The 12,757-nt window shown below is 30.7% G+C and overlaps 6 protein-coding genes across 6 annotated transcripts; 5 read left to right on the top strand and 1 right to left on the bottom strand.

Moving 5' to 3' along the window:
* Positions 1-177: 177 nt before the first annotated feature.
* On the bottom strand, positions 178-2,814 carry GO595_004699 (cellulase family glycosylhydrolase; the record flags this gene model as incomplete). Its single annotated transcript, XM_067917860.1, has 1 exon — positions 178-2,814. The coding sequence occupies one exon, from the start codon at positions 2,812-2,814 to the stop codon at positions 178-180; it is 2,637 nt and encodes an 878-aa protein (XP_067775281.1).
* Positions 2,815-3,435: 621 nt separating this feature from the next.
* GO595_004698 (H-SHIPPO 1) lies at positions 3,436-4,602 on the top strand (the record flags this gene model as incomplete). The annotated part of the gene is made up of 1 exon (XM_067917859.1): positions 3,436-4,602. The coding sequence occupies one exon, from the start codon at positions 3,436-3,438 to the stop codon at positions 4,600-4,602; it is 1,167 nt and encodes a 388-aa protein (XP_067775280.1).
* A 2,022-nt stretch (positions 4,603-6,624) lies between these two features.
* On the top strand, positions 6,625-7,230 carry GO595_004697 (reticulophagy regulator 3-like; the record flags this gene model as incomplete). The annotated part of the gene is made up of 1 exon (XM_067917858.1): positions 6,625-7,230. The coding sequence occupies one exon, from the start codon at positions 6,625-6,627 to the stop codon at positions 7,228-7,230; it is 606 nt and encodes a 201-aa protein (XP_067775279.1).
* An 82-nt stretch (positions 7,231-7,312) lies between these two features.
* On the top strand, positions 7,313-9,952 carry GO595_004696 (Armadillo-like helical; the record flags this gene model as incomplete). The annotated part of the gene is made up of 1 exon (XM_067917857.1): positions 7,313-9,952. One exon carries the CDS (start codon positions 7,313-7,315, stop codon positions 9,950-9,952), a length of 2,640 nt encoding a protein of 879 aa, XP_067775278.1.
* Positions 9,953-10,715: 763 nt separating this feature from the next.
* On the top strand, positions 10,716-11,039 carry GO595_004695 (uncharacterized protein; the record flags this gene model as incomplete). Its single annotated transcript, XM_067917854.1, has 1 exon — positions 10,716-11,039. The coding sequence occupies one exon, from the start codon at positions 10,716-10,718 to the stop codon at positions 11,037-11,039; it is 324 nt and encodes a 107-aa protein (XP_067775277.1).
* Positions 11,040-11,446: 407 nt separating this feature from the next.
* On the top strand, positions 11,447-11,752 carry GO595_004694 (putative Cys-rich domain containing protein; the record flags this gene model as incomplete). Its single annotated transcript, XM_067917853.1, has 1 exon — positions 11,447-11,752. One exon carries the CDS (start codon positions 11,447-11,449, stop codon positions 11,750-11,752), a length of 306 nt encoding a protein of 101 aa, XP_067775276.1.
* Between the last annotated feature and the right edge of the window lie 1,005 nt (positions 11,753-12,757).

The following is a 12,757-nucleotide window of genomic DNA, read 5'->3' as shown; positions in this document are numbered from 1 at the left end:
AATATATTAATATTATGGAATTTATCAATTTCAAATCAAATTGTAATGAAGGATTAAATGTATTTGACTGTGAATTGTATTTTTTTCATTCTTGCTTGCCATATATTTATTCATGTGGCAATGAAAGAGTTTAATAAAAATCGAGTGTGAATAGTTTATTTATTATGAAAATAAAGATCAAAGATTTGGACCTGAAGAATCGTTAAGTTTTTCTTTTCTTTTCTTAATAACGAAGAAAGTAATCAGAGCCACCGCAACAATGACAACAACTACCACGACAACGACCACAATTATAATAGTTGTTTCATTTGAATTCCCATTTTCTGATGGTAATTGCGTCATATTTCTTTCGACAAGATACCACAAAGTTGGGTTATTATTATCATTTGTGAATGAAATTCCATTTTCTTCTTCATTAAATTTACATTCACCAATTGGCATTGCATTTGGCGAAAGTTTTGTTATTGTGTAATTATTTCCACCTTTAATATTAACAGTAAATTTAATTTTCTCAACTAGAATTGGCTCAGTTCCATAATTTCCACCATTTGCTGAGCCTGTTGATGTTCTATCATTATTCCATTTTTGATTAGAATTCATTTCATTCCCAACAACAGCAATTATGAACTTTCTCGAAGAAGTCAATGGTTTATTATCAAGTGATGCAGCAGCAAAAGTTCGTGATGAATGTTCTTTTTGATCCATTGATACAATTAATGGACCGAAATCAAGTGCATTTGAAAGTTGTGTTCCTGTTGCAAATATCACTTTGGAAGAATTTGTGATAAATTTTCCTTTTTCCCAAATAATTTCATCACCAATGACATATGGGAATTTGTTTTCTTGTTGAACACAAATGTCATCATCAACAAGAAGATTATTTCCTTCATCTTTAATGAATGTTAATTCTTGTGGTATAACACAATTCTTGTTGATCATTCCTTTGTTCCAAAACCATTCATGATTTATATTATCTTTAAGATTACAAAAATCAATAAAAGCGGATGGAAAAGTCACTTTCACTTTATGCGTTGCTTCTTTGATGGAAAACTCTCTAAATGCTATAGAAGCAAATGGAATTAAAGTGGTGACAATAGGACTATTAGTTATTGAGAAAGGATCATGAATAAACTCTTTCTCACTTATATTATCATATTGATTATTCCAGAAAAATAATGAAACGCTATCAAGATCATAATAAGACATTATTGGAAATAACATTGGAACCATTTCATTTATATAATCATTTGGAAATGGATGATTATATTCCGATAACGAATATGGTTTACCATATATTTTATATGACAAAAAACTAAAAGCTCCAAAGTTTTCATCTTCTGACATTGGCCGATTTTCTGTAATTAAATAATTATAATCCCACGTTTGTCCATTAGTATATGTTGGATGATTCCAATAAGAATGGAAGTCAGAATAATCAGTAAGTTCTGCCCTTTTTGATATAGTGATTGGATTTCCATAATTCATTTGTGTTGGTGTAATTAATGTTTGACATCCTAAATCTCTTATTGTTTTCATCATCCGTTTTGTATAGTTAGCTTCAATATATCCAAGGAATGATCGAAATTCTGCATTAAGTTCATCAATTGTTGAATCTATTGGATAAGGGAACCATACTGTATCTAATGTTTGTGAATCGGAGAATTCAACATGTTTTCTTCCTTTAAAAACTTTGGGTTTTGTAATATAAATTATTGCAGGTTTATTTTCCAATGTAACACTTACAGTTTGTGGCTTAGAGAAGTTAAATTGTCCCCAACCTTCATCTTCATCATATGTTTTGAATACGATATTATATTCTTGATTTTCATTTGTTATTGTGACATCAGGAATAATTTCACCAATGTTATACTCACCTGAAACAAGTTGTGCTGATATATTAAATTTTTCTTGATTAGATCTCGCAGTGAATTGAATGGTATAATATGTATTCGGCTGAAAAACTGGTGGATTAACATGCGTAAGTAATTGATGTCGATATCGATAATCAGATGTTTGTTGTATGTCAATAACCCATTCATTATCAGTGTTCGTACACTTATATGTGTTATGCCAATTACATTCGGCTGTATAATTTGATACAAGATCTAAAGACTCATCAAAAAGTTCCCAATTTATTTTGTGATCTAATGAGTTATAATCGTGATATGTATCTTTCAAATATGTGTACCACTTATCTTTGATGGAACTCAGATAGATAACGTTGTCTTGGATTTCGATCCATTGCTTGAAGTTTTGATAGGAGACTTGGAAGATATCGTTCTCATTGTTGAGTTCAAAAAATGCAATGCAGGGATCATTCGCAAGAGTGGATGTGTTTTCATAATTTTGAACCTGGAGGAGCTTAGTGATGTAGTCAATGTTGGATTGGATGAATGGTTCATGAAGATATTCAATGGATTTGATGACATTGTAATCGTAGTTGTATAATTGTAAAGAAGGATATTGTCTGCTAACTTTAATGTTTATGTTCGTATAAATTCCTCTTTGTTTTAACGCATTTATCATGTATCTGAATGCAGCAACTTGATCAGGATCGAAGTCGGTTTGTTGATTATAATCTGCCCATAAGTGTGAGGATTTACTTGGTTGATCAATGTTATGAAATCTTACAAGATTAACACCTAGCTGAGAAAGTCTTTCCGCAATTTCATCAGCATGTTCACGTGATGTATAGAAATTCGCACCAATAAATGATACACCAACAAAACGTACTCTTGTGCCATTTTCATATGCAAAATGACCATCTTTAATGATGATGCGCTGATCAGCTTTTTGTTGATTTAAATAGGACATGTTGACAAGCGAGCCCCCTGAGTTTGCATTTAGTGGAACGTATGGGAAATAATCTGAGTCTTCACATAGAGTCCTTTGGAAAAGAACAAAGAGAAACATTCACCATACCACAATTCAATTAAATTTATAATTGAGAGAACAAAGTTGGTTGTTTGCGTTCAAAAAGTTGATCGTTTTGTGATAAATTCAATTTCTCACAAATTTTGGAGGTTCTTCATCACCTGAAGCACTTGATATCAACATCACTGGATGATTAAATATTAAGATAAATAATAAATCTAAATATAAATTTTAAAAGGAACTTATTCTCTTGATGGTGATTTCCTGTTTATGTTTTTGTCTTAAAGATGAAAGGAGAAAGCTTAAAAAACATTTGGTAACAAGAGAAATAGAGTTTTTTGTGAATAGGTAGTGAACCCAAAGCCTGTTTTATGTCGAGTTTCTCTCAATCAATACGATTTGCCTTGAAATTTTAAGGATCATCAATTTTGTAGTTGGTATAAAATTTACGGGTATGCGTATAACAATAAGGAAATACTTATAAATTCATTGACACCTATTTGTGATGATTTTGCTCTTTTCTTGATTTGGAAGCCATCGTTCAAATGTACGTTATGCTCAATGGAAAAATGGTGCAAAGGAAGAAAAATCGAAACTTCTCCAGGACCAGCTGCATACGCAGTTCCATCTTCTTTTGGCAGTGGACCAAAGTACACGCTTAAGGGAAGACATAAAGAAAAACCACCAGATCCAGAACCTCCTTTAATCAAAATGCCATCAACACTTAGAGTAAGTAAAACATCGTTTGGGTGCCGTCCAAAATCACGTCAGCCTGATATAACACCCGGTCCTTATAATATATCATACAAATTTGGTTCTGACCAACCCAAATGCAGCATCCGCCCTAAACGAGAAAGATCATTTGATAATGGGAACCCAGGTCCTGCTGACTACACAATTTCACGAGAATTATTCAATAAGAAAAAGACAATATTATCAGGTCCTAGAACAGATTTTGTAGACAAAAATATAATACTTCCACCAGGTGTATATGATATTCCATCTCTTTTTGATCAGAAAAATGGAATTACCATTGGTCCGTCAATTCCATTACCAGAACCAAAACGTTATGGCCCTGGTCCATCCAAATACTCACAGCGTGTAAGACCTGGTACTGGCGCACGTAGCTCCACTATTTCACCTCGAATAGATATTCCAATTAAAGATAGCCCAGGTCCTGCTGATTACCAACAAATTAAACCCTTTGACAGTAACGTTTCACAGAAAGTCACTATTAAAAATCGTACTACAATTCCAAATGATCAATGCAATGCACCATATTATGGATGTACAGGTTGTATGACACCACGTAAAATCAGTTTTGGCTCTCGTCCAAGTACGAGTTATGAGACCATTTCACCTGGACCAATCTATGAGTTGCCATCATCAATTGAATACCATCCTATAACTATTGGAGAAAGGTTCCAACAGCATGAAAGAAACGATACTCCTGGTCCTGGGGAATACTTTCATGCAAATACGAAACATTTACGTGAAAATAGTAAAGGATTTATTGGGCCATCTGAAAGATTTCCAGTAACCAAAAAGGATATACCAGGTCCAGGAGAATATGAAAACATCGAAAGATTCTATAAGTTCAAGAAAGGATTCTATTTCACTTCAAGGGATATGAGTTATATGGTAAAAGAAAAGGGTGGTGAATACATTGCTCAAATATCATCACTTGGTGGTCCAAAATATACAATTGGAAATAAAGATAATTATTAAATAAAAATAGATTTACTTAATATTTATAAGTTTTGTGAAACACTTGAAATGCAAAACTTTATTAAGTTATTGAGTTTTTAAATATTGTCAGTGCTACATACACTGTACCTAATTTTTCTAAAAACAATCAATTTCATTTTTTGCTATCATACCTTTGTCAATGATGAAAATAAGCTTTAGCACAAGTTATCTATTAGAGCATCCCTAATTTTGTTATTTCAACTGATTGTCATGATTATTGCTATTTTGTTTGTTAATCTTCCTTTTACACTTTTTGAATTATAAAGTCATAACCGCTGTACGGTTATCAAAAAGAGATGGCATTTTTGGGATGGAAGGCAACTTGATTCAAGAATTCGACAAGTTTCTTCATTGGCTTCAACAGAAAAATAAATCAGTATTAAAATCTGATAGAGGATATGTTTAATATAAAAATTCGATATTTCAATTTCAAATTTGAAATTTGCAAATATTATTTAGAACCACACTCATGTATGCGCATGAATATAACAATATCAAAATCATTAAATTACTTCTCAAAGCAACAGATATTAATAGTAAAGATATTTAAATTTTTTAGTTAAAGTTTGCTTCCATTATTTAATATACATAAAATGCATTTGGGATTTTTTCATCTTATTTTGTTCATTACTTATTTGGGCATATGAAAATGGTTACACGGAAATAGTTGAATTACTTATTGGTCAAGAAAGAATTGATGTTAATACTAAAAATATTTTTATGTTTTAATTAAAATTTATTCAAACAAATTGATGTCTTAAAATAATAATTGGAAATTGTTTTTATTATTTGAAACACCACTTATAATTACCTCGAAAAACGGTAGCATAAACATAGTTAAATCACTTCTTCAAAAAGAAGGAATTGATATTAATGCTAAAGATGTTTGTTTGGTTTGTTTAATGTTTATATTAATAATTTAATATTTTAAAAATCTATTTGGAAATTATTCGCAATATTTTACACAGCACTTATGAGAGCATCTAGAAATGGCCACACTGAAATAGTTAAATTACTTCTTGAGCAAAATGGAATTGACATTAATGCGATATGTATTTATAAGTTTTATATAATATTTATATTGATGATTTTTTATTTCAATATAATATTTGGAATTTGTTTAAATTATTTGAAACAGCACTCATCAGAGCATCTGAAGTAGGTCATGCAGATATTATTAAATTACTTCTTGAACAGAGAGGAATTGATATTAATGCTAAAGGTGTTTATTTGCTTTATTTAATGTTAATTTCATTATGATCATGTTTCAATTTAATATTTGGAGTTTATATCAAATATTTTGGACAGCTCTTCATTTGGCATCTAAAAATGGTCATGTTGAAACTGTTAAATTACTTCTTGCAAAAGAAGGAATTGATGTAAATACAAAAAATATTTGCTTATTAAATTTGAAATATGTTTTTATCATTCATAATTTTAAAAAAATATTTGGAAATTATTCAAAAGATTTCAAACGCCGATTCTTTGCGCAATAGAAAAAGATCAAATAGAAGTAGTTAAATTACTTATAAATAAAGATGGAATTGATGTTAATGCTAAAAATAATTTTATGATTTATTTAGAATTTATACAAATAAAATGATGTCTTAAAACAATAATCGGAAATTATTTGAATAATTTAATACAACTCTCATTTTGGCATCGGTAAAAGGTCACTTAGATATTGTTAAATTACTTCTCGAAAAACATGAAATTGATATCAACGCTAAAAATATTTATTTATTTTATTTGATAGGATTCAAAAATATTATTCGGTGTTTATTCATATTATAGAAAACAATGCTTACTGTGGGAAATTGTGAAAATGCATTTCAAATTCTTAGGATGCTTGCTGAAATCTCTGATAAAAGAGCAAGGATCACAGGAATTCGGAAATATGAAAATTAATTTAGTAAAAATTTATTTCTTTGAATTGGCACTTTTGGTGTAATTAACATTCATTTGATTGGGGCACCTCATTTTAAGGTCTATTTTTGTCAAATGACTGAAGAATCAAATATTCCTCCAGAAAAACAGCTTTATGAACAACTTCTTCCTTACGAAAATGCAATCATGAGCATCCAATCAATTTTACTTTGGAAAAAGCCGGTGATTTTTTGTGTTCTTTTGGTATTGATAAATTCTCTTTTCATTTTTGCATATTGTGCACAAATGGGAATTGTTAGCTTTATTGCACTTGTTTCTTTAATTTGCTACGTTGTTTACGTATTACATTCACGATTTGGTCTTAAGAACTTCCTTGATTTTTCAAACGAAAAAGATAATAAACAAACATACACATTCGAAGAAATATGCAATTTCATTGGGAAAGCAAAGCAAGTGACAAAGATGATAATCGATTATCTTTTTGGTCTTCCATTTCCGAATGGAATCATAAAAATATTATACGTTTTCACAGTATGGCTCACGCTTGCATTTGTCTCAAGCATAATTGGTAAGTTTTGGCTTTGTTTAATCCTTATCAACGTCACATTACTTGGGCCAGGTATTTTAAACTTAATTAAGAACCAAGAAAGCTCCAATCAAGATAAGCAAGAGGAAACTAACCCAGAGAAGCCTCATGAAGAAAATCAACAAGAAATGTGATTAAAATAAAAACTAAACCATTTAATAACCGTTTTTCACTAGTGAAGTGATGTTTGTTTTCACATAACATTTCATTTGACCAATGAGTTCTGTGTTTGATGAGTTTGTTCAAAGCCTTTTAATTGCTACTGGGCAAGCAAACGGTGACCAACAAGCTGCGTCAACGAGGCTGCTTCAATTCAAAGACGCAGAACCAATACAATATTTGGATTTTTTATCAAAAATTCTTTTATCAGATGGAGTCACACTTCAACTTGCATTCACAGCCACCGTATTCATTAGAAATTTATTACGGCCTACAAAAGTAATTAATTTAATTGCAATTACAAATATTTGGTTATCAATTCCCGAACAACAAAGAATGCAAATAAAACAAGCACTAGTTCGTGGCCTAATGTTCAAAGAAGAAGCAATGAGAAATTGTTGTGCAAATTTGCTTGCAAACATTGAACAAATTGAAATTAAAAATAATTTATGGCCAGATTTCTTTAATATTCTTCAATCTCTAATTGTGAACAAAGAACAATATGGCGAGTTTGCACAATTAGGGGCACTTTCAGCATTAAATGAATTCTTTCGTATATCAGATCATCCACCATTAATTAGATATACTCGAAAGATTCAAGCTTATGAAGGTATTAAGAAGATGGTATTTGAGATATGCTTCCAAGTATTATCAGTTGATGCACCAATTCCATACAAAAGCATCACCTTAGAAACACTTTATAATGCAATTCGTACATCTTATTACTCCGTCCTTAATAAAGATGAAGGATTACGCAACCAATTATTTACAATAATTATAAATAATTTTCCTCATCCAGATCCTCATATTCATGAATCGATATATAAATTACTAGCACAATTCATCAAATGCACGTACACCATCATCTCAATGGAAGCGTTAGAAGTTGTTTTTAAGGTTGTAACAACTGATTTCCAAAGTAATGACGCACAGCGCATCAAAATGTTTTTGCAGTTTTGGAAAAAAGTGTCAAAAATTGAAAAAGCTGAAATTGAAAAAATTGGCGAAAAACGCGAAGAACCAAAAATAACCAAAAATGCAGCTTCTTCTTTACTTCAATATATATTAGTATTAATTCCTCAAATTGATGAGAACGTTGATGATAACTTGCACTCTATTGGATGTATTGCTACTGAAACACTTCATCAATTTTGTAAGATTTCATCAGATTCTCTCATTGAACCAATAGTTCAATTCTTCACTCAAAACTTCCAATCACAACAATGGCAAGTTCGATATTCTGCATTTACATCTTTTAGATGCATTGCTAAAATTCATAATACAAATTTAACTCAACTCTTTCGTAACATTGCCACTACTTTAGCTAACATCTCTATAAGTGATCCAAGCCTTAAAGTTAGTGAAGCAGCTATTCTTTTATTTGGTGATTTAATATATGCTCATAAATTATCAGATAATAGGGAAGAAGAACTACAATTTATAGGACAATACATAGAGCAACTCTTAAAACTCGATACTATTCGTTCGCGAAGTGGATGTTATGTAGCATATCGATACTTTTATCGCTACAAGAAACAAAATTCTGTTTTCGTGCCGCTGACAAACGTCTTCCCGAACTTTTTCAATTTACTTTTTTCGGTTTACGATAGACCCGATATTTTTGACAACAAATTTTTAACGTATTCACTTGATTCTATTATTAACTTATTTGAAGCCACACCACAAGAAGCATTACCCTTCAAAATCCAATTCAGTCAATTTATATTAAATCGCTTATATGAAATCTCCACCAAGCAAACTAATATTGATTCTCATAATCTATTAATGTATCAAACCAGTCTAATCACCATGTTAAAATATTCATATTCCAATATCCATCTCGTCATTAATGTTTCCACAGTTAATGATCAATTTATTACTACCTCATTTACAATATTATATGAATTATGTAATGCATGTCAAGACACAATTGGAGATAAAATCTTTGATCCATTAGGGTATTTGATTGTTATAATGTCCCATGACGAAGCATTTCGTTCAAGTAGCTTCATGATTGAATATACGCAAAAAGTCATTTCATTTATCGATGCATCTCAACAAAGTCAATCTCCTACATTAATCTCATCAAGTTCAATGGTTATTGGCGATTTATATCGATCCTCACCAAATGATATTGTCATACAATACACTCCACGATTTATAGAGCTTTTAGTATCGAACATTAAATCGGATGTATTGACCATTAAGGACATAATAGAACCAATATATAGCTTAAGTGAAATAATTCGAGCACTTAAAGATAAATCATTACAATTTAGACCAATCGCAATGGAAATATTACAATACTTTTCTAACATTTCTTACGATGAAGAATCAAGTGGCGACATATTAGAATTCGATAATTTGGCACAAGCATTGTTATATTTGTCAGGCGCTATCATCATCGCAAGTGAAAACGACGAACAATTCTTCTGCGATAAGGGAAATTGCATTGTATTGTTCGGTTTGTTTACATCGTGGAAGTTATGTGTCGACGTGTTCAAATCGCAGTCATTATACAACTCAATTGTGAAGTTCCTTGATGAAGTGGTGAGAATGAGGGACGAAATCACACTGAAATATCACGCATACATTAATAACAGAAACGTGACAAACTACTTGATTAGAATCTCAAATTCATCTAATAAAAACGCTGAAAAGGCAAGAGAACTATTGGTGATATTACCCAAGAAATGAATTTATGTTTTATCATTTAAATAAAATATTTTATTTTTTAATATTTGAATGGTTTACTGCGCGATAGCGCCGAATGAATGAAAAGTAATCGTAGTCACATTCAAAAACTGAAGAGTTTACACTTGAAGCGTATTTTGGATGGGAAACACGCGAAAATTCGTTAAAAGGAAAACCAAAATTTGGGCACATATGCGTTTTGTTTGACTGCGGCCCAATTTTTATTGTACCTGTAGATGGTAATTTGGTTGTTAATAATTAAAAATTTCCAAATGCAAATTTTACAAATATGTATTTTTTTTTGTCGTATAGGTTAGAACTAGTCCTTTTGTGCTTTGCATTAATATGACCTTTTGTTCTTAATCAATCTTTTATACAGAACATAATTAAGTTCAAAAATGGTTTTAACGATTCGCGTAAATCACTCAAAAAGTCATAATTATGCAATCAAAATTTTGATGTTTGAATGAAGATTCTTAATGCAAAGTAACGAATTAATGCTCACCAACGTCGAATTGGTTATCGACCAAACAAATGAATTTTTAATGATATTACGTATGAAGAATGATAATGAATTGATTGAATTTATTGATTGTTTGGACAAAACGACAGAGCAATTAACCCAACTAGTTTCTGAATGGCGTTCTTATCTAACCTCTATTCCAAGTAAAAAATGATTTCATGCATTTTTTTTGTTTTATTTTATGTTTTTTTCATCATGTGACGATAGATGAAATTTAACGTTCGAAAATTCTAAACCGAAAAAATGAGAAGAAGCGGAAAAGCTCTAAAAGAATTCTCCAAAAAGAACTCCGATTACAAACAGCTATACAAGAAAACAGCAACTGATTTTTGGATCTTACAACAAGTTGAACAAACAGATGAAGAAATTGAATTTGCAAATTTAGTATCTGAGTTAGAAGCAATGCTTTTCAACTACAGACAAGAAATAGAAGAACTAGAGCTTGAAAATTCAAGGTTACAAGAAAAAGTTGAAGATGTTGAACCAATCAAAGCCAAATGGACAGAATTAACAGAACAAGAAGAACGATTAATCATACTCAAGAACGACATGGACAAGCTAAGCTAAAATAATTCAACAGATGTATGAAATAAAATCTTATTAAAAATTCATTTTTTTTTCCAAGAGGTTGTAAATATTTACACATATATGTCATAAATATAGTATATTCTATGGAATAAATATGTTTTAAAATATTTTTCTAAGTAAAAATCGAAAATTTTGGTCATTATGACGATCGTCATTTTGACGGACCTTTGTTCTGAATTTAGAAACGACGTTAACCCCCAAAAACACACCACAAGTGAAGCGGAAACTTTTTGTATATATTTTGTTGTTTAACCGACGAGTTATGTTAAACCGATTGAGTCAATTTCAATGGTATTAGCCAGACGATAATTAATTGCAATTATATCAAATTTGTGAATTTTATTTGAATTTTTTTGAGTTTATTACAATATCATTTCATTTTCCTGATGGCTGAATACTCAACAGGACTTTTCGAATGCATGAAGGACTGCAAGGGATGCCTTTATACAATGTTTTGCTTCGAATGCGCTGCTGCTCAAAACTGGGCTGATTCAAGAAACGAACCATGCACAATCTGCCACCTTTGTGGTTATGCTTGTCCAATCTGGACACGTTCCAACATCAGGAAGATGCTTGGACAAACAGATTCTCACTACACCACTGACTGCTTTGTTTACACTTTCTGTGGTCCATGCGCAGTTTGCCAAGATACTCGTCAACTCGATAAGATCAACCGTGGCACACAAGCTTAAGTCAAATGAATAAAGCAAATGAGCCCAATTTTTTTTTTTAATCCTTATTTCTTGATTATATTTCACCCTAACTTAGAACTTTGACGCAGAACGAATTGTATACTTTACCTAAAGGTTGAACAACGATCAATAATGTATACAAAATGGACATAATGAGGACAAATATATTAAGAAAATATTTTCAATTGATTATTATCGGATTAGCTAATCCAATATTTTCAGGTATGTCGACCAAATAAACTATTGCAATCGACAAACCTCTAATGACGTAGAAAAAATTGAATCAAATTCTAAGAAAACGATCAAAGTTATCGATCATCGAAATATTTTTATTTTGTTCTTTCTCTTTATACAATATGCTTTTTTAACATATAAATTAAAGGCTCACTATATTAGACCATACAATAATGTTTATGAAACGTATTCAATTGACAAATTAAATCTTTGCATATCAAATCAATTCTCTGGAATTAAATTACCTTCAAGAAAAAAATGTGCATTTTCATTATTAGAAGTAAATAGGGAAACTAGTGTTCCCAATACAACATGGTGCACATCAGTATTAAATCAAAATGATATTAATGTAATCACAAATTACTTATCAAAGCAATATGTTATATGTTTTTCTTTTTTTGACAAGTGTCGTTTTCAGTTTTTAGGACCCAATAATTATAGTCTTTATACACATTATAATTTTATATTTGGCTTTACAAAAAATCATATATCCGTATTTAATGTTGAAGTTAGTGAACCTGTTCCACTTTCAAACTATAACATCACATTTTCTTATGAAATCAAACAATTACCAATTGAACTCATCAACAAAATTCCCATCAAGCACAATCAAAAGCTTGTTTACCATCTTATTTCCTCGTTTTTTGTTATTGTCTCACTTGTTTTTATTATTATCAGAGCAGCTTCATCACAAAATCGCGTTACTATTGCAACACAAGCACCTATGAATGGCTTTTTTATATCCATTTTATCTGGATCCGGCATTGGGAT

Source organism: Histomonas meleagridis, assembly GCF_020186115.1.
Source record: "Histomonas meleagridis strain 2922-C6/04-10x chromosome Unknown contig_27, whole genome shotgun sequence".
In the NCBI taxonomy this organism is placed as follows: domain Eukaryota; phylum Parabasalia; order Tritrichomonadida; family Dientamoebidae; genus Histomonas; species Histomonas meleagridis.
This window is presented reverse-complemented; position numbering and strand designations above follow the sequence as displayed.